We start from the raw sequence: 26,836 nt of genomic DNA, 5'->3' as shown, positions 1-26,836 counted from the left end.
GGAAGGAATGGAGGCAAAGGAACACTTATTGAGTGCCTACTGCATGCCAGCCACAATGCTTGGCACATTGAAATAAATAATCTCGTTTGATCTGCACAGCAACTTGTGAATTACATGTTATAATTTCCACTTCAGTGATGCGTAAACTAAAGCCTGAAGAGGTTAGTCTACCTGTCTTCTAGACAGTTTCTCTTGAATTTCCTAAGAGCAGCTCAGATTAGATGTGGAAAAAAACTGATCTTCCTTCCATAATTTGATCCTCTTTGTTCTGTTTCTTGACTTGTTCAAAGTCTTATGTCCAGCCAATTGCGCACATCAGGAACTGGAATGACCTCACTGATTCTGAGCTCTCTTCATTTCCCATTTGCAATCAATGAAACTGCATCTATCCCACTTTGTCTGTATCTTCTCAATCTCTTTTTTCTTCAGCGGTACTGATAACATTATTTGTCACCTGGATTACATGGTATTCCTTTTTGTCACATCTCTCCAGTGCTGTTTTTCTCCAGTGCAACCTTCCCATTACAACTGAGTAGTCATTCTACAATACTTAATTACATTTATGAACTACCTTCCATGACCCACCACCTCCAAAATCACCTGCACCAATGAAGACAAAACCCTTCTCTTTATCTTTTCAACCTCTTCTTTTGCCATCACTCCCACTATGTTCTATGTGCCACATTGAATTATTTGGAGTTTTTTAAAAGTTACCCTATTTTTTCTTAGATCTGGTCCTTTGAACATGTTGATCCTTTTATCTGCAATGCCTTTAATGCCTACCGATGCCCATCACCTGGCCATCTCCCAGCCCTCCTTTGCTCTTAGATGTTGCCTCTAAGGAACCTTCTCCAGCCCTACAATCTGGGTTAAGTGCTCCTTCCATGCAATCCCATATTACTCCATGGTGACCTTTCTGTATTGTGTACTTAATGTTCTCTTTCCCATGCACCTTGAGAGGAGGCACTATTTCATAGTCATGTACCTAAGGCAGGGTTTTAGTTAGCTAATAAGTATTTGTGGGCAGGAGAAAGAGAAAGGAAGACAGGAAAAGAAAAATAATTTACCAAAAGTCTATTTTTTAAGCCTATGTTTATCTGAATCCAAAGATTTAGATCATGCTTTGTGTCTGAGATCATCCCTATCATTTCTCCATCATTTGTCATATATATATAGCTTTATTGAGATATAATTTACATGCCATAAAATTCACTCTTTAAAATATATAATTCAGTGGTTTTTAGTCTGTTCACAGAATTGTACAACCATCACCACTAATTCCAGAATACTTTTATTACCCTTTATTGGTCTGTTTCTGTTGCATATAACAAAATACCTGGAACTGGGTATTTTGTAATAAAATAAAATTTATTGCTTACAGTTTCAGAGGCTGGGAAGTACAAAGTCCAGGGAGCACATCTGGTGAGGGTCTTCCTTGGTGGCGGCTTCAGTGACACAGGATATTATGTTGCTAGATAGCAGAAGCAGAGAGAGAGACTCTCAGGTCTCCTTTTAAAGCACTCAGAACCATGCCCATGACCACCATTATTAATCCATTCATTAGGGCATGTTCCTCAGAATCTAATCACCTTTTCAAGGCCCCATCTTTCAATTACCACCATAGGATTTCCTACTCTCTTAACACTGTGACAGTAGGGACCAAGCTGTAATACACAAAACTTGAGGGACACAATTTAATCCCTATCATATCCCAAGAAGAAATTTGTACCCATTAGCAGTAACTTCCCATTCCCCTCCCCCTAGCCCTTAGCAACTGATAATTTACTTTCTGTCTTCATGGACTTATCTGTTCTGGACATTTCATATATATATATATGAGGTTATACAATATGTGGCCTTTAGTTATTGGCTCATTTCACTTAGCATGATGTTTTCAAGATTGATCCATTGTAACACGTGTCAGTACTCCATTCTTTTATATTGTTGAATAATAGCCCATTGTATGGATATGACGTATTTTACCATTCATTACCTGATAAACATTTGGTTTGTTTCCACTTTGTGTTTGTTATGAATAATGCTTCTGTGAACATTTGTGTTTGTTGTGAACAGATGTTTTCATTTCTCTTGTTATTCACCTAGGAGTGGAATTGTTGGACCATATGGTAACTCTATGTTTAACATTTTGAGGAGCTGCCAAACTGTTTTCCAAAGTGGCTGCACCATTTTACATTCCCGGCAGCAACGTATAAAGGTTCTAATTTCTCTACATCCTCAGCAACCCTTGTTATTGTCTTTCTTTTAATTTGTATTTTAGTCATTCTAGTGGGTGTGAAATGGTATCTCATTGTGCTTTTGATTTGCATTTCCCTAGTGAGTAATGATGTTGAGTATATTTTTATGTGCTCATTGGCGATTGAAATATCTTTAGAGAAATATCTACTTCAATCATTTGCCCATTTTTAAATTGGACTATTTGTCATTTTATTGAGTTGTAAGTGCTTTTTATATATTTTAGACACAAGTTCCTCATCAGATATATGATTTGAAAATATTTTCTCACATTCTATGGGTTGCTTTTTCACTTTCTAGATAGTGTCCTTTGAAGCAAAAAACTTTTATATTTGATGGTGTTCAACCTATTTTTCTTTTGTCTCCTTTGCTATTGGTGTCATATCTAAGAAACCATTCCCTGACCCAAGATTATGGTTTACTTCTATAATTTCTTTAAAGAGTTCATAGTTTTAGCTTTTACATTTAGATCCATTTTGAATTAATGTTTGTGAACAGCATGAGGTAGGAATTCAACTTTATATCCAGTTGTCCCAGCACCATTTGTTGAAAAGATTATCCTTCCTGGTACGTTGCCTTGGCAGCCTTGTCAAAAAGCCAATTTACCATAAATGTGAGGGTTTATTTCTGGACTGTCAATTCACTTCCATTGCTCTGTCTATCCTTATACTAACATCACACAGTCTCAATTACTGTACCGTAAGTTTTAAAACCAAGAAGTATGAGTACTACTCTACAGCGCACATTTTCAGTCCTCTTTGGAAGGATATACTTTTCTAAAAATGTTGGTTCTTTCATTCCTTCTTCTTCCTCTGGGCAGATTGCTTAATTTTGACCCATTCCTGCTTTCCACTCACTTTCTTTTTCTCCTTTCATTTCAATTCTTATTCCTATTAGCTGACGGTCTGTCTTTCAGCAGTCACTTTTCTCTATTCCTGCTCTTCTACTGGGTTCTTTGATTCCTTCATCAGGGTCTTTAACATTATATGCAAATCTAGCCAACATATTTTGTTCATTATTTAAATACACGAATTTACTGTTCAATCAATGCTTAGATGTCTCCCATATTATTCAGTGGGGGTAGTTTTGTTATGATACAAATATAAATATGAAATCTCTTTGGGTAGAATGAAGAAAATTGTAGGAGTTAGAAGATTGGAAGAAGAAGCCTGAAGGGAGGGAAGCAAGATGCCAAGATTATCCACAGTCTCCTAATAACCCACATCCGAGGAGAGAAGCAGACAAAGCACTGGGAATTTGGGGCTCCAGCCTTAGTTTTGCCAGTGCCTGGCTAGTGACTCCGAAGAAGTCTCTGGTCCTCTGTTTCCTCTTCTTTAAAGTGAGGAAGTAGAGGGAGCATCTCTAGGATCGCTTCCAGCTTGAGGTTCCTCCCCTGAATGAATCCCTTAGATTGTGGCAGCAGAAGAAAGTTGCAATCCCTTCTTCTTTTGTGTATTAAGAACAATGGAAGAGTTGTCTAAGTTGACACACATATATATATATATACAATGAAGTAAATTAATCAATTGGTGTGTTTTTGTTGAATATTCAATATATATGCAGCTGGCTAGTAGGTGCTGAGCATACTTGACGCTCCCTTTGATATTAATGAGATACAGAACTTTCTGTCAAAGATCTTTATTCAGTATATATAGTGACATGTATGCAAGGATGGAGAACTATGAATTAAACGCAATATGTGGCATAAACCCATGGACTGCTGTTAATACTCAGAGGAGGAGCAGATCCCTAGACATGGTGTAAAAAAGTTCTCATGGAGAAAGGGAGATTGAGCTGGGAAGAACAGGGGAAGAGGAAGGGCTGGATGAAGATGTCTATGTAAGGGCGTTTCCAAAGTCCCAGAAAGAAGATGGCAGAGGTCATTTTCAGGCAGCCAATGTCATGTTATGTGGGGCACTAGGAATTTGGATTTCATTTTATAGGTGATGGTGGAATAATTGAAGGTTAAATACAGCTGTCATGGTTATAGTACTGAAAAAAATCTTTACTTTGATCCTAGAGGAAATTTGATCATTTTTATTTCCCCTATTTAATAAATGAAGAGGAAGAGGTTCAGAGAATTTTCCAAGGTGTTGTCAGTAGTAAATGAAGGAACTGGATATCTTATCTTGGTATTCTGACTTGGTATCCATTGCCTACTCTGTCAAAACATGCCAAAAATGATTAATCTTATGCAGAAAGGATATGACAGGTGGCCTCTCCTGCACCAGGCCAGGTGTGAAGTGACGAAGACTTGGACTGAGGGGCCCAGCAGGGCAATCTGGAGGAGAGCCACTGGGGTGGGGTGGAGGCAGAGAGCTCTTAGCATTTCCGGGGAAAAGGAAAAGTAGCAAGATAGTGACATGAGACATCTGCCATTGTTTTAATATGATAATATTCTTGGCTTTTCTGAATGCCGTGTCTTCTGTTCTGTATCTAACTAGAGTCATTCATAGACAATCACTGATGTCTGAATTTCTACTTCTAAGTGTATAGGACATCTCACCTTCTTAGTTTTGTGAGAGAGCCAGAAATGAGAAGATAAAACTCCACTCTGAGTGTCATGGATTAATCTGAAGCACAGACAACTATATCTATTCCCCTATCGCACCTGTCACTGTGATGCTAGCCTGATAATCACACAAACTAATAACAGACGCCCTCTGGGTCACTGGAATTTCTCTCAGTGTACCAGACGGCTGGTTCAATCTTGTGTATAACTCAACTTTAACCTAGGTGTAGACGTGTTGCTAAAAAGAAGTGTTGTCTATTTGAAGCCCTTAATTCTTCTGATCTGTTGGAACTGAAATGGAATGTTTTCCTGCCTTTGGAACCCTTGTAAATCACTGGAGTTTTCAGATCATTATTCTTAATAATGCACACTACTCCCTGAGTTCGAAACATGAGTTTATTGTGAGCCAGTTAATTCTAAAATCACAGTATGTCAGTATGCTATCTTGATTTTATTTTTTATTTCACTTTTTACAAACCCATATTAATCCATTTCTGTTGCTTATAACAGAATACCTGAAACTGGGTGATGTATAAAGAAATGGAATTTATTTCTTACGGTTTTGGAGGCTGGGAAGTCTACAGTCCAGGGGCAAATCTGGTGAGGGCCTCTTTCTTGATAGTGACTCCACAGCAATGCAGGGTGTCACATGGTGAGAATGGCACGAGCAAGAGAGAACTAACCTCCTCACTTGCCCTCCTTATAAAGCCATCAGAACCACACCCTTTACTCCATGAATGGCTCAATCCATTCCCAAGGGCACAGTCCCCACATCCTAATCACCTCTTAATGTCCCCACCTTTCAAGTACCGTAATTGGATTCCCCACTCTCTTAACACCATTATAATAGAGGTCAACTTTCCAATACATGAACTTTTGGGGGACACATTTAACCCATAGCAATACTCAAAGGTGCTTTCTCCTCCACTACACAGCCAAACCCTGCAAGGAGCTGTCTATACTCAATCTCTAATATTACCTTCTGCTTATTCCGTGACTTGACCCTGATCACCATGCCCCATGGTGGAGCCTCCACATCTATTCCCTGCACAGTGGCTGGAGAGATTTTTTTAAATGAAAATTGGGCTATGGGCTCTGGCCAGAACTTGCTTCCATCACTTCCACCTCTGCCCAACCCATTTGGAACCCAATGGTGTTTTTTTTCATTGCGCTCAAAACAAAAACTAAAATCCCATGAGACCCTATGTTGCCTGGAAACTACCTGCTTCTCCAGCCTCACTGCACACCCCATTCCCCCTGTGAGTGAATGAGTTCCCACTAGAACATCTTAGATCACCATTTTACCTTGAAAGCTGGTTACTGGTGGCATGATCATCATCATTATTAGGCTAAGCCACTATTCTCAGCCTGTCTCTTTATTGGTAAAATGGAGATAATACTTGCCTTTATGAGGTTTTATAAATATTCAATATGTAAAGTGCTCAAGTGTTAGGTGCTAGAATCTTAATACGTGATAGCTATTATTACTATTTCCAATTCAATATCATTTTGCTAACTTACAATTAATATTTTACTAAAAATAGTTTAAATTCTTGGTATCTATAATAAGTACAACAAGTCCATGATGTAGCAATAAAGCTGTAATAGTTTCAGTTCTAATCCTCTGCCTAAGGAGAAGTATTGACACTTATAAGCTCCAGTTTTGCTTTTGTGATCTTTTCATATGGATTATCCCATCCAGTTGGTAAGGACCAACCCTTCCTATTCAAGTTGTTCTACCTGAACCTTCTTTGATCTTTTCATGATGGAAAATAGGTCACACAGAGCAGAAAGTATTAAGCTTCAACTTTCTAAGTTACAATCTTCCCGTGCATTATTTTCAGTAGAAAAGGACTTACCTTTATGTGAACAGTCTGTGGCTTGTCCCTCCTTTGCGAGATGACTGGTCAAATCATGTGCTCGAGGTATAACCAGGAATGACTCTGAATTTCCTGAAAATCAATCAGCCTGATTATAGGCAGAGCCAAGAGTTATGCATCCCACCCCTTCTCCAGATTATTTAGCCCCCTATGGAGAATAATTATGAGCTAGAGATCCAGGGTGGGAATGGATAATTATTATTTGAGATTCTGTTGGGAAAAGCCTGAAAGCAGAGACTCTGGAAAGAAACCAGAGGCCCAAACCAGGAAAATAGGTGCATAGTTCCCAGAGGCCAGGCAAAAACAGAAGCTAAGTTTGGGGCTAAAGTCAAAAAGCAGAAGATGATGAATTCCACAGTAAGCCATGGGAGTTGTCCTGGAAGAATGCCTGAGACATGAGCTGGCTTTCCAGGAGCACATAGGGCCCATTTGTGCATGTGAACCAGGCTCATTAAGTGACCATGAGCAGAACTGTCCTGCCTACCTGTTCTTCCACGTGTGTAAGACCTGGACTCCTGTCCGTAGCACAGATGAAGCCCCTTAAGATATGTGTGCATTACTTTTCACTGTAACCTACAGTTAGTACTTGGTCTGTGTATTGGTCCATTTTGTGTGGCTTATAACAGAATACCTGAAGCTGGGTAATTTATAAGAAAGTGAAATTTATTTCTTACAGTTTTGGAGGCTGGGAAGTCCAAGTTCCAGGAAACACATTTAGTGAGGGCCTTCTTGGTGGGGACTCTGCAGAGTCCCATGGCAACCAAGCTGTCACATGGTGAAAAAATGGCATGAGCAAGAGCGCTCACCTTCTCACTCCCTGTCCTTACAGAACCATCAGAACCACACCCCTGACATCCCATTAAACCATCAACCCATTACTTTGTGAATGGATCAATCCATTCACAAGAGCACAGTCCTCTTAAAGTCCCACCTTCTACCACTACATTGGGGGTTAATTTCCAACATGAGCTAAAGGGGACATTCAAACCACATCAGCCTGGTAAGCTGGAGTTCATGAAACGATGAGACCTTTTGAAAAAGACAGTGGCACGAGCACGTAGTATACTGGGAACATTTCCCTTAAGAAATGCTTCACAGAGTAGCATGTTGGCATAATTACAGAAAAGACTGATTCAGCATTACAGTGATAAAACTCTGTTTTCATAGGATTCAGAGTGTTAATTCAGGATTTCAATATGTTACCAATGTCTGCAAAAAGAAAGTTTCTTATGCCTCTTTTTCATCTGCTAGAAAATATCTAACTAAGTAAAAGTATAACCTCTGTCAACAAAAGTTTGGTAAAATGACTTTACATTCTCTTCACACATTGAACAATAATGGCAGTGACCTAGATTTTTTTTTTTTTTTGTCTACAAACTAAAATATATTCAGAAATCTTACCATTTATCCCAACAGTTGATTTAGTATTTTTAGGACTTGTTTTTCCACACTTATGTAATCCACAATTGGCTTTCGTTTTGAAAAAGCAGGGGACAATCGTGTAACGAGAGCACTAGGGGAACCCTGAGAGGTCAGTTGAGCCACAGCCATGTGTTCATTCCAAATGACATATGCAGCCAGCCAGATGGCGAATCTCTCTCCGACTGTCACACTTCACAACCCTACTCTTTCATAATCTAACTTCTGGTTCTATTGCTGCAACGGGATCCCATTTTCACTTTGCATGTCTTCATATGAGTTAGCACTGTAACAGGCCATCATCTTCATTATTAACAGGCCACTGCCCTACCCACCTCTTTTTGAGGCTACTCCCTGTGTCAGGGAAGGTGCCACCCCTCACCTAGTGGCCTGAATCAGAAACCTGTGTGTGTCCCTTGCTGTTGTCTTCTCCAGTGCCCATTTCTAGTCCCTCACCAAACTTTAGCAGTTTCACACCCTAGATATGTTTCAAATCTGCCTCTTCTCAATCCCCCACCGCTACTTTTGTCTAGGTTACTGTAATGGTTAATTTGATGTGTCAACTCAGCTAGGCTATGGTACCCAGTTATTTAATCACATGCTAATGTAGGTATTGCTGTGAAGATATTTTGTAGATGCAGTTGACATCTACAATTAACTTACTTGGAGTAAAGGAGATAGCCCTTGATGATGTGGGGGGGCCTCATTCAATCAGTTAAAGGCCTTAAGAGCAAAAGCTGAGGTTTCCCAAAGAAGAAATTCTGCTTCAAGACTGCAGCCATCAACTCCTGCCTTACTCCCAGCCTTCCAGTTTACCCTACAGATTTTGGACTTGCTGGCGCCCATAATTGTGTGGACCAATTCCTTAAAGTAAATCTCTTTAGATTGATGATGGATAGATAGATAAACAAATGGATAGGTAAGTAGATAGACAGATATCCTATTGGTTCTATTTCTCTGCAGAGCCCCGATTTATATAGCTGCCGTTATCCCTTAACTGGTATTCTGGTAATTTAATTGTTGCATAATAAACTGCCCCAAGACTTGATGGCTTAAAATAATGGTGTCATGTTTTTCTCTCTAAGTCAAGGGTTTTCATATGGTTGCAGTCCAGTGGTGGCTGGAACTGGGGTCATCTGAAAGTTTGCCCGGGCTGGTCGTCCACACTGGCTCACTCACACGTCTGGCAGTTAATGATGGCTGTTTGCTAGGAGTTCAGCTAAGGCTGTTGTCTGGAGTACCTTCAAAGGAGCCTGTGCATGTGACTTGAACTTCTCACAACATGGTGGCTGGATTCCTTGAGAAAGTGTCCAAAGAATGAACGGTCCAAGAGACCCAAGCAGAAGCTGCAAGACTTTTTAATGACCTAGCATTGGAAGTCCTAGAATGCTATTTCTGTGGCATTCTAGTGGTCCTAGTAGTCACTGAGGCCAGTCCAGGTTCAAGGGAAGGAGTTTTAGATTTCATTTCTTGACATGAGGAGTGATATGTGTATATCTCTCTATATCATGCCCTATTACTTTTACCTTCCGTCTTCACCTCTTCTGCTTTTCTCAGGGTTTTCTTTCTGTTTCACTTCTTTGTATCTACCTCTTTGTTTTTCTCCACTGTCTCTTGCTAGGTCCATCTGTTTCTTCTTTCTTTCTTTTTTTTTTTTTTTTATTTCTCTACAGTTTCAGTTTGCTCTTTCTCTTTAAACTTCCTACCTCTCTCCTGGAGTTAACAATCATACAAACTGAAATTTAAAAACATCTTCTGAGTTCATTAAATTGTTTTCTATTCCCTTTTCAAACATTTATAAGCTTATGAATACAGTATTTTCTATGGCTCTGCAGGAGGAGAATCCAGTTGTTCTTTGCTTACACAATCGTCTATTGATTTTCTTTCCTGTGGTTCAGTGATCCTGTGTAGAATAAGATTCCCCCTAAGTTGCTGACCTTTCCTTCTAGATCACAGTTAACAAATCGTTAATCACCTTTATTGCTTTGTTCTGGCATGCCTTCCATTTTCTACTTCTCATCTAAATTGTGCTGTCTCGGTTGCAAGACTAGGGCAGGGATGGAATCCTGTCTATTCTTCAGTGTATTTCCAGAGCATAGCACAGTGTCTGGAACATAGGATGCTCTCGACGAGTATTTGTGAAATGAATGAGTTCTGCTGGGGTGTTGGGGTTCCGAGGAAGACCAGCAAGAGCATCTCGTTACAGTGCCGTTGCCTTAGCTCCTGGCAGCCTTTGTTTATCCCTCATCTTTGTTCTTTTCACGTACTTAATGTATCTCAAATTTCCCCCTCCCCCTTTCACCCTAAGATCATTTGCTCAGTGTAGGTTCTTTTAATCTTTAATTAGGTGACTCTGGCAGTAGCCTGCCAGTCACTTCCCAGTGGCCTTCTTCTCTCTAGGTTTCTTCCACTATCTTCCATTCTCTGTTACCCAAAGGATGATTCCCACACACAGGTTTATTCATGCAGTGAACTAATATTTATCAAGTACCTCCTGTGTGCTGGGCCCTGTACTAACACTACCTTCATGAAATCTTCCCCTAACTCCCAGGTTAAATCCCCCTTCCCTGTGCTCTTATAACCTCATCTTACCTCAGTCCAAATTATATTGAAATGATATTAAAATACAAGTTATGTTTTGTGTCTGTCTCTCCTAATGTGAGTAAGCTCCTGGAGGACAGGGGCCACCCATGTTTTATTCATGTCTGTATTTAATAATTTGTAAGTTGTAACTCCCATGATCTTGGGCCATGGACATGACCTGCTGGCTGCTCAGTACACGTGTGCTGAATTGCCCTATGCGTTGATCCTTGTCTTAGTCTGCTCCTGCCGCTATACCAAAATACCATAGACTGAGTAGCTTAAACAACAAACATGTATTTCTCACAGTTTTGGAGGCTGGAAGTCCAAGATCAGGGGGCAACATAGTTCTGGTAAGTTCTGGTGAGGGTCTTCTTCCGGGTTGCAGATAGCCAGCCTTTTATCGTAACCTCACATTCATTGGGGCTATCCCCATTATGACCTCAACTAGTCCCAGTCACATCCCAAAGATCCCACCTCCAAATCCCATTACATTGGAGGTTAGAGTTTCAACATATAAACTTTGGGGGGACACATTCTGTCCATAACAGTCCTACTTTTATATCTTGAGACTTCAAAAGTTAAATCCAATTCTTCTAGCACATTTTAGTCCTTAAAATATTTGAAGACAGCTATTGAATCCCCCGAGTCTGCTCTTCTCCAGGCTGGACGTTATTGGTTCTTCATCTGTCATGGATTTTAGTCTGCTCCCTCCAGGTGGGCCCCAGTTTGTCCATGTGCTTTTGAAAGCAAAGCTTCCACAGCAGACCCAAGCATACAGAGTGTGGTTCAAACACTGCAGCGTAGACGTGTTTCTCCCTTTCTTTCTAGGGGCCACGCCTTTAATCATGCAGCTTCAGATTGCATTTGAATTTTAGTAAGCCAGTGTGCACTGCTGAGTTGTAGCGAGTCAGCTGAAAACCTGGGCATCTTCTTCATTCCTTAAATGGCCTCTAACCAGGATGACTTGTTGTCAACCTCCAATGCCAAATTATACTTTCTCTCCCACCTTCTCCATGCCTTGCCCCCTGTAAGTCCCACATGCAAATACACAGGCTCATATAGAGTCCAGCACAGTCACTGGGGCAGGACAACTGTGCGAGGAGGCTGGGTGGGGTGCAGGGGTCAGATTCTTCTCCATGATGTGACATGAACAATAGTGGAAAGACCCTCTGAGCCCATAGTGCTCTCTTACATTTTTAAGAAGTGCTTCCAATTATGAACTTGAGGATTCTAGAAAAATCAACTGGGTTGTAAGATATAGGGGTTCAGACTCATGTTAATTTCTCTCCAAATCCTTTGTGAGGAGCACTGTGCACAATGGGTGCTTTGTAGGACATGCACTGGGAGTCAGCTTTAGAGTAAGGATTCGAAAGTTGGGTTTGAATCTTAGCTTTAACACTTGCTAATCTTACGATTTATCCTTGTAAACCTGTTTTCTTCCCTACTAGATCATAAACACTATAAAGGTAGAGACAATGCTTATTTTATTGACCAGTGTCTAGGTAGCACCTCTCATAGTGCTCGATATTTAATAGGTGCTAAATAAATATGGATGAATAAGTAGATGAATGAGTATGTGCTATGTAACCTCCTTAACTTTATGAGCTTGAGTTAGCCTCATCTTTAAAATGAGAGAGTTAATTGTTCCCATTTCATACAGTTATTGTAGGGCTTAAATGAGATAATCTATGTAAAATATTTAGTACGTAGTGAGAATGCACTAAATGTTTGTTATTATTTATTATTGGTTAATCAATGAATTATATAATGTAGGGTGGGGCCGGAGGAAAGGCAAAAAAAGGAGGCATCAACAGGAGAGAGGTATGTTGCTTAGCCTAGGTATGTGGGGGTTTAGGTGACGGAAAAGAAATTTGACTGTTTTAGAAAAGGATAGGATGGCAAATAAGTCCTTTGAATTTCTGCAGGTGCTTATTACATTTTAAAATTCCTTTTTCGAGGACCCTCATTAGAATCATAGAGAATGAATCCCAGAAAGGCAGCCCTTGATTAATACTTGGAGAGTACTTGCAGCCTCTCCTTCACCATAACTGCCCCACATCTCATTATGGAGTCTCAGAGAGTTTAATAAACAGAAGGGATGCCCGGGAGCTATGGCTCCAGCCTTTCAGTTGTTAGTATTCAGGGTGTCCTATAGTGTCCTGCACACTGTAAGCCTTAAGGAGTCATTAACATTTCATGGAAATCCAGGGAGCTTTCCATTTAGAACTGAAGAATTTTGAACTGAGACTTGAAATGAATTAAAACAAAAACAAAAACAAAAAAATAAAAACAAAGGTGAAAAAGAAAAAGGAATTTCCACAATTTTAACAAAAATCTCTTTCTCAAATGTATAGTTCTTAGACCATCTTTAATGCAAAGATGATTTTGCACATTTTCAGATTCCATCTTTATTGATCAAGGCTAAAAATATTAAGCCAGATTCTCCCAGGACCAGCCTTCTCCTTGAAAGTTAAGCACTTTCGAATGTATATGAGTTCTGAATTCTGAAACTCAGACCAGTACAGAGGGCCCTGGTTCTTTCCTGGGGGTGGAGGGCAGTGTATTCTCTTTTGAACCAGAGTTGTATGGAGGAAGGACACAGCAAGACTTAGATTGTCATCAAGCCAGTTTAGTTTAAGGCACATTGACCAGGCCACCTGATAACCCTGGTCCCGTAGAAGACCCTTCACATCCTCCATGTGAAACAAGGTCTCGCGTGTTGCAGTCACATATAGGGTTTGAAGTATTTGTATGTAAATTCTATGGCACCTTCCAGCTGTGTCTGGGCAGGCTTTCAGCTAGATGCTAGCAGCATTACTTTGTGAACAACCAACTGTGATATCACAGTGCCATTTTGGAAAGCATCCGAAGGAAGATGCGAGCATTATTCCCAATTACAGCAAAGGTCCCTACCTAAGGATGAATGTAAGGGTACTTCAAAAGTTCATGGGAAGGGCCGAGCCTGTGGCGCACGCGGGAGGGTGCTGCGCTGGGAGCGCGGCGACGCTCCCAGCGGCCACGGGTTCGGATCCTATATAGGAATGGCCGGTACACTCACTGGCTGAGTGCCGGTCACGAAAAAGACAAAAAAAAAAAAAAGTTCATGGGAAGATTAGTACCATCTTTCCATTCTATTTTTCCACAAACTTTTTTGAAGGACCTGATATGTTTACCGTGCCCTGCCAATTCACCTTCCTACCATTAGAATTGAAGTGATAAAAATGTCATCTTTGTGAATGATTTACCTTCCTTTTGAAAGTGAATATGGCCGATTCCTCTTTTGTGTTATCCATGGTAGTCTCAGTTTTTGGTTTCTCAATCTTATTCATTGGCTCGTTTTTATTCTCTTCCTTTGCAGAGCAAAACTTGCTGCCTGTTGTGATGCTGTTCAAAATTTCATTGTTTCTCAAAATAACACACCAGTTGGAACTAACATGAGTTATGAGGTGGAAAGTAAAAAAGAAATCCCAATTAAAGAGAACATTTTTCATATGTTTCCAGTGGTGAGTAAAGATTTGTTGTGGGTTATTTGTGTCACTGTTCCAGGTAAATGTTCAGAATTAATTTAATTAATTAAAATACCATACTCTGTTATGTTGTATAAAATATGTGTAGTGGGCCATTTTTTAAAAAACATTTTTATCAAAACGTATTGATTGTACATATTTATGGGGTACTGGGTTATATTTCAATGCATGTAAGCAGTGTGATGATCTAGTCAGGGCAATTACAATAGTCATAATTGCAAAACTTAATCATTTCTTTGTGATGTGAACATTTGATCTCTCCTCTTCTAGTCTTTTGATAACATGCAGTAAATCATTGTTAATTCTAGATGCCTGGGTGTAGCGTGCAGCAATAGTGATAGTTTTCTATCTAGCTGTAATTTTGCATCCATTAACCAGTTTCTCACTATTCTCTCTCTCCCCTCCTCTTTCCTCCCTCTAGTAACCACAGTTCTTCTCTCTCCTTTTAACTGTTCAACTTATTATTAATTTGTTGGTTTTTTGTTTTTTAACTCCTACATATGAGTGAGAACATGAGGTATTTCTCTTTCTGTGCCTAGTTTATTTAACTGAACATAATTTTCTCCAGGTTCATCCATGCTGCTGCAAATGGAGAATTTCATTCTTTTTTATGGCCGGATAGTATTCTATTGTGCGTAATAACACATTTTCTTTATCCAATCATTCATTGATGGACATTTAGGTTGGCTTCAAATTTGGCTATTATAAATATAGCTGCAATAAACATAGGAGAGCACATATGCCTTCAACATGGTGATTTTCATGCTTTTGGGTATATACCCCCAGAGGGATTGCTGGATCACATGGTAGTTCTATCAGTAGTCGTTTGAAAAACTGCCATACTGTTTTCCATAGTGGCTATACTAATTTACATTCTCACCAACAGTGTAGAAGGATTCCCCCTTTCCTGCATACTCGCCAGCATTTATTATTCTCTGTCTTTTTGATAATAGCCAGTCTAACTGGGGTGAGGTAATATCTCAATGTGGTTTCTGATTTGCATTTATATAGTGGGCCATTTTAGGAAGGCAATTTTAAATGCAGCATCTCTCTTCAGGGAAGGGTATTTATATCTTAAATGATAAGCTCTTTCAGTCCTTGAATATTCCTGACTCTACGAATGAAATGAGGCACTTGTGCTTTCTGCATAGTAATTACTGGGGCTTGTGAAGATGACCATTTTTCACCTGGATTAAGATTCCTTCAGTGGTCAGTTTGGGTGACTAAATCAATTCCTTTACAAAGAACTGTACACTTATGTGGCTTATCTTTGGGAAGCAAATAGGTAAGAATTCGTGGCCAATAAACATAACCTCCCTGAGACAGGGATTTTTGTCTGCTATGCTCACTGATGTATCCCAAGCTTCTAGAACATTTCCCAATATAAATATGCATTCACTACATATTTGTTAAATAAACAAATGAGTAATGATATGGTATAATACCACCTGACACTTGACACAAGAAGAAACTTGTCCCTTACTTGGGGAATTTTTGTTATGAAGAATATCCCATTGCTTATAAACATACACTCTCAGGCATCTCTTTATGATTTGATTAAAAGCAATTAGGACATGTCAATATGGTAAAAAATGGGATCATGTTATATATATGCAGTTTACCAACTGTAGAGTACTAGATTCTTAAAATTAAATCCTTTTTGTTGGACCTTTGACTTCTTTCAACTAATGTATTATTGCTCATGTAAGTTGTTCCAATTTTATTTTTACATTGCAATTCAGAGGAAGAATAATTTGCTGAGAATAAATGAGAAATAAATAGAAAATGATAAAGAAAAATATATTGAAAATTTCTTTGGAAGAAAAGAGGAACAAAAATGACCCATAAAGAAAATAGTCAAAATAGAGAAAATGAATAAAGACAAAATTCGGTGCTTTGAAGTGATCAAAAAAAATGAATGAAGTTGATTGTAGGTAATTGTACCTCAATAAAATTTATTTAGGAAAAAAACTCATAAAGAATTCTTATAATGCATTGAAATGACCAATAACTGAAAAGATAAAAATGAAAGAATATTTCTATTTCCTCTTAGGGAAGCCCTTGAAGAGTTCTGCAATGAGCAACTCTTTCACCCATGCAATTTTTGCTAACGTTTGTCTTGCTTTTTGCTCACCAGAACAGAGGAGCAGCAGCTATTTTGCTTCTTATTTGGCACCTTGAAAGGAATAACAACATAGGTTTGATAAGTCTGTATGTGGTTAACAACTGTATCTATTTTCCAAATTTATACTGACTTATCAAAAATTAGGGAGAGGATATTCTGCAGTCAATATAGTAACAATTGCAAAGCTAGGTCATTGTTTTGTGTGTTGTTTCAGGCTTCACCTTCCACAGATAGGGCTCATGGTAGAATTGACCTCTTTCCTACCTTGCTTCCACCTGCCCACTCTGTTCTACTTTACTCTTCTGCATGTAGCTCCCCAGAACTGCTGGGCACACAGCAGATCCCCATAAATGCTTTTGATTAAACGGTGTGAAGTAACTTCCTCCAAAAACTCTGCAAAGTTACTTGAATAGGAAAACAACAAAGTTGATTTTCAACCAGAGTGAGCAATGAGCAGGCAGCAGAGCCATGCAAATTTGCATTTTCTTAGGATATTTATTTAAGGAAACACGGAGGTTTGTAATTTATTTAAACTCTTACTGAAAATAAGATCCCAAAGCATAAGGATGTTTTGCCCCAGTTCACCAGGAAACCAGAGAAAAACAGTCACTATTTTGTGTGCTTTATTTGAGATATATTTCCCTCAGTAATCTTTTCTATTATATGGTAAAGAGCATATTTGCATTTTGCATCCAACTCTATCTATAAAATTTAGAATTTATGTGGTACCATTTAGTAGACACCATCTGAAGACATCTTGAGCTGGAATTTCAGTAACATGAAATAGTCTAAGATATCTGGGAACCATTCATTTAAGAGCCAGGCACTATGCTAGGCATTGCAGATGTAAAGAGAAATAAGGCACGTAGTTAACATTTTTATCCCTTGAATGATGAGAAGGTGTGTACTGTTATATTAGTCCATTTCTGTTGCTTATAGCAGAATACCTGAAACTGGGTAATGGATAGAGAAATGATTTTTTTACACTTTGGAGACTGGGAAATCTAGTGGTCCAGGGAACACATCTGGTGAGGGTCTTCTTCCTGTTGGGGTGACACTATAGCAACTCAGGGTATCACATGGCAAGAATGTGCTAAGCAAGACAGAACTAACTTTCTCAGTTGCTCTCCTTATAAAGCCAACATAACCACACCCATCACTCTATAAATGGATCGATGCATTCACAAGAGCACAGTCCTCACACTCTAATCACCACTTAAAAGCTCCACCTTTCAAATACCATAATTGGATTTTCTACCCTCTTGACACTGTGCTGTAGACTGGATTCCCCCCCCCCAACTTCATTGAAGCTTAAATCCCCACTGTAACTGTTGAGGGTGGGAAATCCTATTATGGTAATTGAAAGATGGGGCCTTGAAGAGGTGATTAGATTGTAGGACTGTGCGGTAGTGAATGGATTAATAATGGTGGTCAGGGGCATGGTTCTGAGGGCTTAGAGTGCATGAGGACCTCTCACTCTCTCTGCTCTGCCATTTTCTGCCATATGAGACCCCTGGGTCACTGTCACCACCACCAAGACACACATCAAATGTGTTCCCTGGACTTTGGACTTCCCAGCCTCTGAAACTGTAAGCAATAAATTTCATTTTCTCACAAATTGCCCAGTTTCTTGTATTTTGTTATAAGCAACAAAAATGGACTAATACACACTATTACAATGGAGATCAAGTTTCCAATATATGAACTTTTGGGGGACACATTTGACCCATAGTAACAGTGTAGTGGTTAAGAGCATGTACTCTGGAGTTCAAATCCCAGCTCTTTCAATTTCTTGCTGTTACTTAAACTCATGCCTCCATTTTCCCATCTCGAAAATGCTCATAATGTTGTTGTGTGGATTGCATGTGCTAGCATGTTATGCATTTGGAACAATACCTTTCACATAACAAGGATAATATGACTTAAGTTTTATCAACAAACCTACAAAGGGAGAAGTATTGAAACAGAATTGTCTTTGCTTGTTTGGTATCTCCCAGATCCAGCATCAGGAACAGATGGCAGTCTTAGTGGTTTGGAGTCTGCTGGCACTCTGGCACTCTGGACTGTGGCCAGTGGTGCACCTTGATTTTGTAGCCTTTGCCAGTTTCAGTGGTCTAAATACCCTCGCCATGGCCATGATTTCAAGTTACTAATGTTTGGTGCTTATGGAATTCCTGAATATTGACCAGTTGGCTCTTGTAAGCTCATTCAAGCCAGCTCCAGCACACTGCTGGGGGTGCATCAGGCTGGGCCATTGGACCAACAAGTGCTTATTGAAAGCTCACTGTGGACATTACACTATGCTAGATCCAGAGGGAAAGATGAAAGGAAATTAAAGCTAATAAACAGCCACTTTGCCCTTGAGGATTTGCACTCTAGTTCTAGAGATTAAATAGGAGAATCAAGACCTCATCACTGTGGAGTATGATCTGGCACCCTTGCTGTGGGCTCAAGGTCACATTTGAACTTCAGGGAGAATGACCAGAAAAGAAAACGTGTACTGTTTAATTGAAAAGTGATGTTTCAGGCTGTAGACAACTTGGGAAAATTGGGAAACATTTTGGAGTAAGCAAGTTGGGTCCTAGGAGGAAACAAAAAGGATTCAGGCCTTGGAAATTAATTTGAAATATGGCAGCGGTGAGTTGATAGGCCTCCCTGAAGTACCTTGGCTGGTCATTTGTTGAAATGACAGGCATAAATCTACTACCATTACTGAGCCTGAAGGTCTACCTATTTAAGAAGCATGGGAAATTTTTGCTAAATTACTTATTTTATGCCTTAGAATAGAGGATTTAATGCTACTTTCTAATTTCTTTATTTTCTCTTTTTTGCTGAAAATGTCCCTATGTGTCAGAAAGGCACAATGTAGGATTTTGTCATTTTTATTTTATTTACTTAATTATGTGATGTAAAATGCATTATATTTTGTATACAAGCATATTATATTTTGTATTGCTACATTGTACTGTATATTATAGGATGTCTGTTGCTTTCAAGATAAATGAAACAGGCTTACATGATTTTTTTTATTATAAGTCATAATAGTTGATCAGTATGTTTTGCTGCTTTTTAAAAAATAGAAAAGGAAATGCTGCTTCTTTTTCCTTTTTTCTTTTTGTTCTTTTCCTTCTTAGCATGTATAAAGTTACTAGAATCAAGCTGATGATGTTTTTTGTTTCAAAAACCAATGCTATTTCATGGTGGTCTTTCACTTTCTCCTGCTCCAGTCTCAGCCTTTCGTGGAGTACCCTTATAATCAGTGTGCAGTGGTTGGAAATGGGGGAATTCTGAACAATTCTCTCTGCGGAGCCGAAATAGATAAATCCGACTTCGTTTTTAGGTAAGACCTGTCAAATTGGTTTCTCTGAAACACAAGATCACTTGGATATCTTAAAGAGATAGTGTGAAGATAACCCTTTGTAATTTTGACCTTTCAACTGTGTTGCTAAAGTCTACAAATTATCCAGGTAGGCTTTCCTGAACTATTACATGGCTCATGAGTTCCTCAAAATGTTGATACCAGAAGGATAAACATGTGCTGTGGTCACCTACTTTTAGGAAGCTGTGGGTGAGATCATGGTGAAAGACAGTTTTTTACTGCAGGACTTGTCAGAGCCTTTGGTGTGTTAATGGGTACCGTGGCTCCCTTGGAAAAACTCAGGGGTACTAGTAACATTTCCTAGACTCACCTGACCTTAAAGACCTTTTTTCTTACAGAGCATTTCAAGTAAGTTTTATTCTCAGACAATACTTGGGAAAGAGTCAGTTTAGGCAGTTTACAGCCTTGCAACATCATTGTTTAGTTTTTTCTCTTGAAATTAAAAAAAAAAATGTGCAGCTTCTAAATTCTAGCCTTTTAAAATATGTTTCTATCTCGATACCAGATAGCTTGCAAAAATAGAAACAAAGATAGTTTCTATGTGTGCCTCGTACTCATAAGCCATGCTACAAAGCATCTCCACTTTCAGAATATCATGGAAAGGTGATTCATCCATCTGAGGATGAATTTCAGTTGAAATGCACTTTTTTGAAGAGTAAGTAGAAATCTGTTTCTTCCTGTTTTAGGAGCACTGATTTTATACATCAGAGGAAATCCTTTGATCCTTATTGATTTAACGCTGCCCTTTTTAGTAAGTAAAGGAGAAATGCTGTTTTCAATAAATAGCTTCCCCCTCATTTTACATCTCATTTTCAAATTTTATGCTGGGGGTAATGGTAGAACAACAGTAGACCTGACAGTCCAACAATTACTGACTGTGTTCTTCCTGATTACTGTTAACATGGCCTGCGTCTGAATGGTTTAGCCATTTTGTTCAAGTACTCAGTGTGAAAAGCCATAATGAAGATAAAAATCTTCTTGTGATAGACTTTTTATTGACTTAAAATTCCCCAAACATCTGTGGTATTATGCCTAAACATTCATTTTACTTTATAGCACATATAGGAAATACAACATTTAGGTTTAAAATCTAGAGAAAAACTCAGCAGATATTTAATTTATAACTGTAAAATAAAAGCCTGTGTTTCTAGGTTCTACATTTGCGGATGTCAGGTATTTTTCTGTTATACAGGGTTCCCTTTGAAGTTAGTCATTCAAATTGAAAGGCAAAATGGAGGCTAGATGTCATTAAAGTGTATTTAATTTTTAAAGCCTGTAGTTATTTTGCCTATGCATGGTGACAGTTTATAAAACAACCTGGAAGCTGATTTTTTTTTTTTTTAAATTTCGAAAGATTGGGAGCTATGAATTAAGTGTGTAAGGAACAAAAATAGGCAATGACTATACTACTACTATATTATGACTGTATTACTATACACAGTATGCATATATAATACACTATATTACTGTGTGTATATATAAATAATGTATATCTGAGTATATATGTATACACTGAGTACAGAGCACATGCATGTACATATTGTATACTGGTATACTGCTATAAATATACTACTCTGTGTGTGTGTGTGTGTGTGTGTGTGTGTGTGTGTGTGTGTGTGTGTGTGTTTGTATCATACCCAATATTTCCCCTTGTAGTCTCCTATGATATTATATGGGAAATCACTTTTGATTCCTCAAAAACATATGAGACTCTTCTAGAAAGTAGATTTGTTACAGGGGGCACACTGATGAGGTCATTTCTGTGATGTAGTATCTATGATTAATATTTATTTTCCCAAGGTATCACAGTTATTTTCTGACCTATCTTTTATATCAATGGGGGAATAAATGTTTACATATATAATTTATTATGTAAATGTTTCATTTATTTGTATGTTTCATAGGGCACGGTAAAAAATGGTTCAACCTCAGTCATATTACAGGCCATGTCAAGTTTAAACAGCCTTCCTCAGGCAGTGCTCAAAGATGCTTCTTTTTAATGTTTAGCTTTAAAGAAATAGTCTACTTGAAATTCTGTAAACGATATTTAGGGAGTCATAACCAACATTCCATTTTTGTGATGGGAATGTAATTACTCAAAAGTAGGATTCTTAATTTGTTTTTCAATTTAAAAACAAATTAGTACTCAAAGGAAGATGAGAACATCAATATGAAAATATCACTCTAAGAACATTAGGGTTTTATGTATTAACACCATAATTTGGTGGCAAAACTATCCATGTGGGAATCAGGAAATTTCGATTTTTTTAATGTAGTCTTTGCTTCTGGCAGATTCTATATTAGTTGCAGTGCCTCAGTTTTTTTAAATCTGTAAATTAGTGATGATACCACTTGGAAATATAATCAATATAAATCAGGATTTTAATAAAAGTTTTGGGAACTCTTCAAAATTGAGGTAAGATGTAATTATCATTTCTAGTTTTGATGCTTAAAACTTTTTATTAATATTGAAAGCATCAAATGTGTGTATTTTATGCAATGTCGAAATGTCAATTAAGAGTTCAATACTTATTACGTAGTTTTAAAAGGAAATCAGGTGGTTTCTGAGCATCTCTTAACAGCAATGATTTCTCCAATATAAAGACAATTATCCTATGTGTATGTGTGTATGTGTGTGTACACTATTTTTTTTTAAGTTTTATTCTGAAAATAGTTTCCTTTCCAAATTTCAGGTGTAACCTCCCCCCAATCACAGGAAATATTAGTAAAGATGTTGGCAGTAAAACAAATCTTGTGACTATAAATCCCAGTATCATAATACAAAAGTAAGTACCTCCAAGTTGCATAACTATTCAAGAATATTTTTTTTTTTTAATGTTTCTCAGCCTAAGTGCTAATCTTGTTGCTGAGACTGACTTGAATACAGCTAAAATGGATTTTTGGAAAGATATATAAGAATAGATTTGTAAATTTCGACATTCTGTCAAGGTTGTGGTTCATAAGAAATATGACTCAGTTGTACTTCTAATGTCATAAGCTAAATGTTACTAATCGAATGAGAGCCTATTAAAGAGTCAAATTATAAGGCTCACATAGTTTGCTTTACAGTCACAGCCAGTACACAATTAAAGTAGACCACATTTATTTTGCATGAATAATGGTTTCTATCTGAATAAATGAATGACTACATTTTTGATAGATGAATTCTTGTGTTCACCAAATGCATTCAATCTATGTGGATCAGACAGTTAAACAGCCTTTGCTGTATTAAAAAAACATCCTTTGGGTTTAAAAAAATAAAATAAAATAGGGCCAGCCCCGTGGCTCACTTGAGAGAGTGTGGTGCTGGTAGCACCGAGGCCGCGGGTTTGGATCCTATATAGGGATGGCCGGTGCGCTCACTGGCTGAGCGTGGTGCGGACCACACCATGCCAAGGGTTGCGATCCACTTACTGCTCAAAAAAATAAAATAAAATAAAATAAACAAATGAAAATCTATTTATCTCTTAATCTTTTTTAACAATAGTGAAGTTACCTTTTTTCATTTCTTTCAGTTTCAGCATTGCTTTTTTACCTTGGTAACACTTTCTTGATAAAACAGTTTACTTAGAAATTTCAGAGAGTAAGTCCTAGGATGAGCTGGCAAAATACAGATTTCCTATTGGATAGTTTATTACTAAAAAATAATTTCTGTGTTTAATTTCTGCAATGTAGCTTCTACAAAATGTTGGTTGGTTCGTCAAAATTCCATACTTAGTTTTACTCCATTGTTTTCATCAAAAGTGACTGAAAACAGTTAACTAATAGTATATACTGCTCCAAATATTTCTAGCATGCTCTCGAGAGAAAATAAAATATTGTACCTGCTTTCCAAAAGCTTATTTTCTAAACACTCATAATTGTGCTTACAAGTATACTTACTAAAATATCATTTAAATCATACATGTAGCAATAGCACAATGCATGGAGGAAAGTTTTAGAAATAACATGTATGTGTATCTATATATGCATATAGATATTTTAGGTTTTCTAAAGGAAATTTCTATTTTCATAATTAAATATGTACAACTGGTACACATGCAACAAATGTATAGTTCAATGAATTTTTAAAATGTATAGATATACATGCTATGCTAAAAAATATATTTTTTTATAAATTTGGAAGAAGTTACAGCATCAAAAAGCAACTTTAGAAAAAATTACTGGGTTAGACTATAAAATAATACAAGAAATGTCTGTCCAGTAAGAGTATAGCCCAGCAAGAAAGTAGAAATTGAAAGCCTAGGTAGATCAAGAAAGGGAGATGAAGATCTAGCCCTTGGTATTTACATTGTATTTTCCTGAAAGAGTTTTCCCTGAGTCCACAGTTTTTCTCTTTTATGTACAGGAAATATAAATAGTTCCATTTTTGACCAGTAGTAAATTCAGCCTCATGTTACCAAAACTGTTACTTTATTATTATTGTGATTATTACGATTTTTTAAAATTTGGCAGATATGGGAACTTAAAAGAAAAGAAAGCAATATTTTTGGAAGACATTGCTACCTATGGAGACGCATTTCTTCTTCTGCCAGCATTTTCATACAGGGCCAACACAGGCTCGTCTTTTAAAGTGTACTACACACTCAAAGAGTCTAAAGCAAGACAAAAGGTTCTGTTTTTCCATCCCAAGTACCTGAAACATCTTGACCTTTTCTGGAGAACTAAAGGTGTGACCGCATACCGCTTGTCCACCGGCTTGATGATCGCAAGCATTGCTTTGGAACTATGTGAAAACGTGAAGTTGTATGGATTTTGGCCCTTCTCTAAAACCATAGAAGACACACCTATCAATCATCACTACTACGACAACAAGTTACCTAAACGCGGTTTCCATCAGATGCCCAAAGAATATAGCCAAATGCTCCAACTTCATATGAAAGGAATCCTCCAACTACAATTTAGCAAGTGTGAAATAGCCTAAATAAAGTGTCTTAAATTGGGAATAATTTCAATATAATGCAGTAGGTGAGTAACAATGTCTAAATACTGAAGGCGGTGGTTATAGGAATTAGAGAGTATTATAGGAAAAGTCTTGAAATTTCATTTGACCAAAGCTCTCCCACTAACTTTGCAACTTTGACAAGTCATTCAATTGTTCAGTCTTCTGGTTCTTCCCCTGTAAAATGAGGACCATGATATCATACAGGTAAAATGTAATAATGTATAGAAACTCAGCATAGCATTTGATGTGAGGTAGGGACTCAGTGGATACTTCCTTGTTAATATTTATAACAGCCATTTCCATCTTCACCAGTCTGATAGTAAAAGTCATGCTGTCTTGGAAACCCTTTCTGAGGAGAATAGCTGAATTGCCAGTATTCATTGCGTTTCTTTCTCTGGCAGGTTTCTCTTTATCAATAATATCCTTCCAATTTTTCTTTCTGTCTTTAGGAGTGCATATAGGAAAATCATGTACTTAAACAAGTCCGTGATTATGCAGGGATGAAATTCTTCTCTTTCTATGGCACTGTGCCTGCTTCTGATTAAATTCACTCGTAATACTGTGTGATGATGTGTTGGTTGGATTGAGGTCATTTCCTTTCCTCCTTTATCCACATTTTTTTCCATCACTCTTTATAATTTTACATTCACTTCCTGTCTCACTCTTCTACCTTTTTCTCTCCCACTGGCAGGATCTACTTCAAGGACATGAATACTTACAACACCCAGTCTTTCTTACCTGTTGTTTTGTCTGTGGGGTCACTGATTCAATTTATGTTTTTAAAAAAATTATTGAACAGCTACTTCATGCCAGGCCCTGTACCAGGTTCTGTGAGAGGGATATAATGACGACTTCCTCCAGCAGGAGGAAACAGACACGTATATCATTAATTATGATAGGGTGTAAGTGTTATAATGACAAAAGCTATGAATAAAGTGTTAAGAGTAATCGAGGCAGGAATAATTAAATCTATTTCAGTGGAATCCATTTCAGAGTATCTATTTCAGAGATGAGATGATTTCCAAATTAAACCTAGAAAACTAGTAAGTTTTTGTCAAATAAAGAAGATTCTAGATATAGGAAATATGATAGGGAAAAAAGCTGTATCTTTGATACTGATCCATCAAAAGAAGGACATTTACAGACAGATCGTGGTCGTTGCCCTAAGAGCTGCCACATGAGGGGAGGGTACACAGTAGGGGGGGCGTGGCTTGGGCCCACATCTCTGAAATGAGAATAATACATAAAACTGAGCTGATCAATTCTACAGGAAGGCTGTAAAGTTTAAAACACACAAAAACTTAATTCTTACAAGGAAAGATGTATGCTTACATGAGAAATAAGACTCATAATTTAAACATCAGTACAAAATACTCATAAAGCTTGAGTCAATATTGGATATTAGCATTTTCACACCACTTTCTTATTTTGTGATGAGGCCTCTTAATATGTCACCCCTACCTCTACTGAATAAATTATTTAACTTAAACAAGTAATTGTGTGCAAAATTTCCTGCTCATCATTATGCCGTTGTAAGATGAATGGAAATAGAAGTGTACCAGATCAGGTCAGCATGCCAAAAATAATTATAAATATAATTTTTGTGTTTTTACCTGAGCCAGATTATTGTCTTACGACATTCTCATTCTTAAGAAAACTCTGCTGTAAATTGTTCATTTTGATGAAGTACATCTCTACTTTGATTGTAGTTGACATTTGCAATGTTATTTTTAGCTTGTATTTTCATTTGTTCTTTTACAGCAAATGGAATTTACTAGCCCCACAAATTGATCTAAAGTTCATAGATAAATATTTTCCAAAAAGAAAATGCTTTTTGCTACATGAAGTCTAATTTATTATCTCTGTTTTTGTGGTGAATAAGTGGCTTTCTTCTATTGTTCCTAATGGATTAAATTAGTTTTAAATAATCTGTCAGCAGTATTGGTAATTTTTTAATCATGCTACTAGCAAGGGATTATTAAAAATAGATCAGAACATTATAATATTTTATATTTAGTAAATCATTTCCCTCAAAATGTTTTACAGCAAGTAGAAACTTGGGCTATCTCTTTTTGATAATATTGGAAATATATGACTGATGAATAAAAGTAATAAAATATACTGAAATAAAACATTAAATATACAATGTGGATATTTTAATTTTAATAAAAAATATGGATATTTAAATATACAATGTGGATATCTTAATTTTA

At 37.6% G+C, this 26,836-nt stretch overlaps 1 protein-coding gene across 1 annotated transcript in view; it reads left to right on the top strand.

Annotated features, from left to right (window-relative positions):
* Nucleotides 1-24,602, top strand: part of ST8SIA6 (ST8 alpha-N-acetyl-neuraminide alpha-2,8-sialyltransferase 6) — a 123,143-nt gene extending 98,541 nt beyond the window's left edge. The window contains exons 5-8 of the mRNA XM_063101336.1: nt 14,006-14,150; nt 19,527-19,639; nt 22,372-22,464; nt 24,134-24,602. Of these exons, the coding sequence (XP_062957406.1) occupies nt 14,006-14,150; nt 19,527-19,639; nt 22,372-22,464; nt 24,134-24,602 (820 nt within the window). The remainder of the gene's footprint in view (nt 1-14,005; nt 14,151-19,526; nt 19,640-22,371; nt 22,465-24,133) is intronic.
* The last annotated feature ends 2,234 nt before the right edge of the window (nt 24,603-26,836 follow it).

The sequence above is a fragment of the Cynocephalus volans genome, chromosome 6 (assembly GCF_027409185.1).
Source record: "Cynocephalus volans isolate mCynVol1 chromosome 6, mCynVol1.pri, whole genome shotgun sequence".
Taxonomy (NCBI): Eukaryota; Metazoa; Chordata; class Mammalia; order Dermoptera; family Cynocephalidae; genus Cynocephalus; species Cynocephalus volans.
This window is presented reverse-complemented; position numbering and strand designations above follow the sequence as displayed.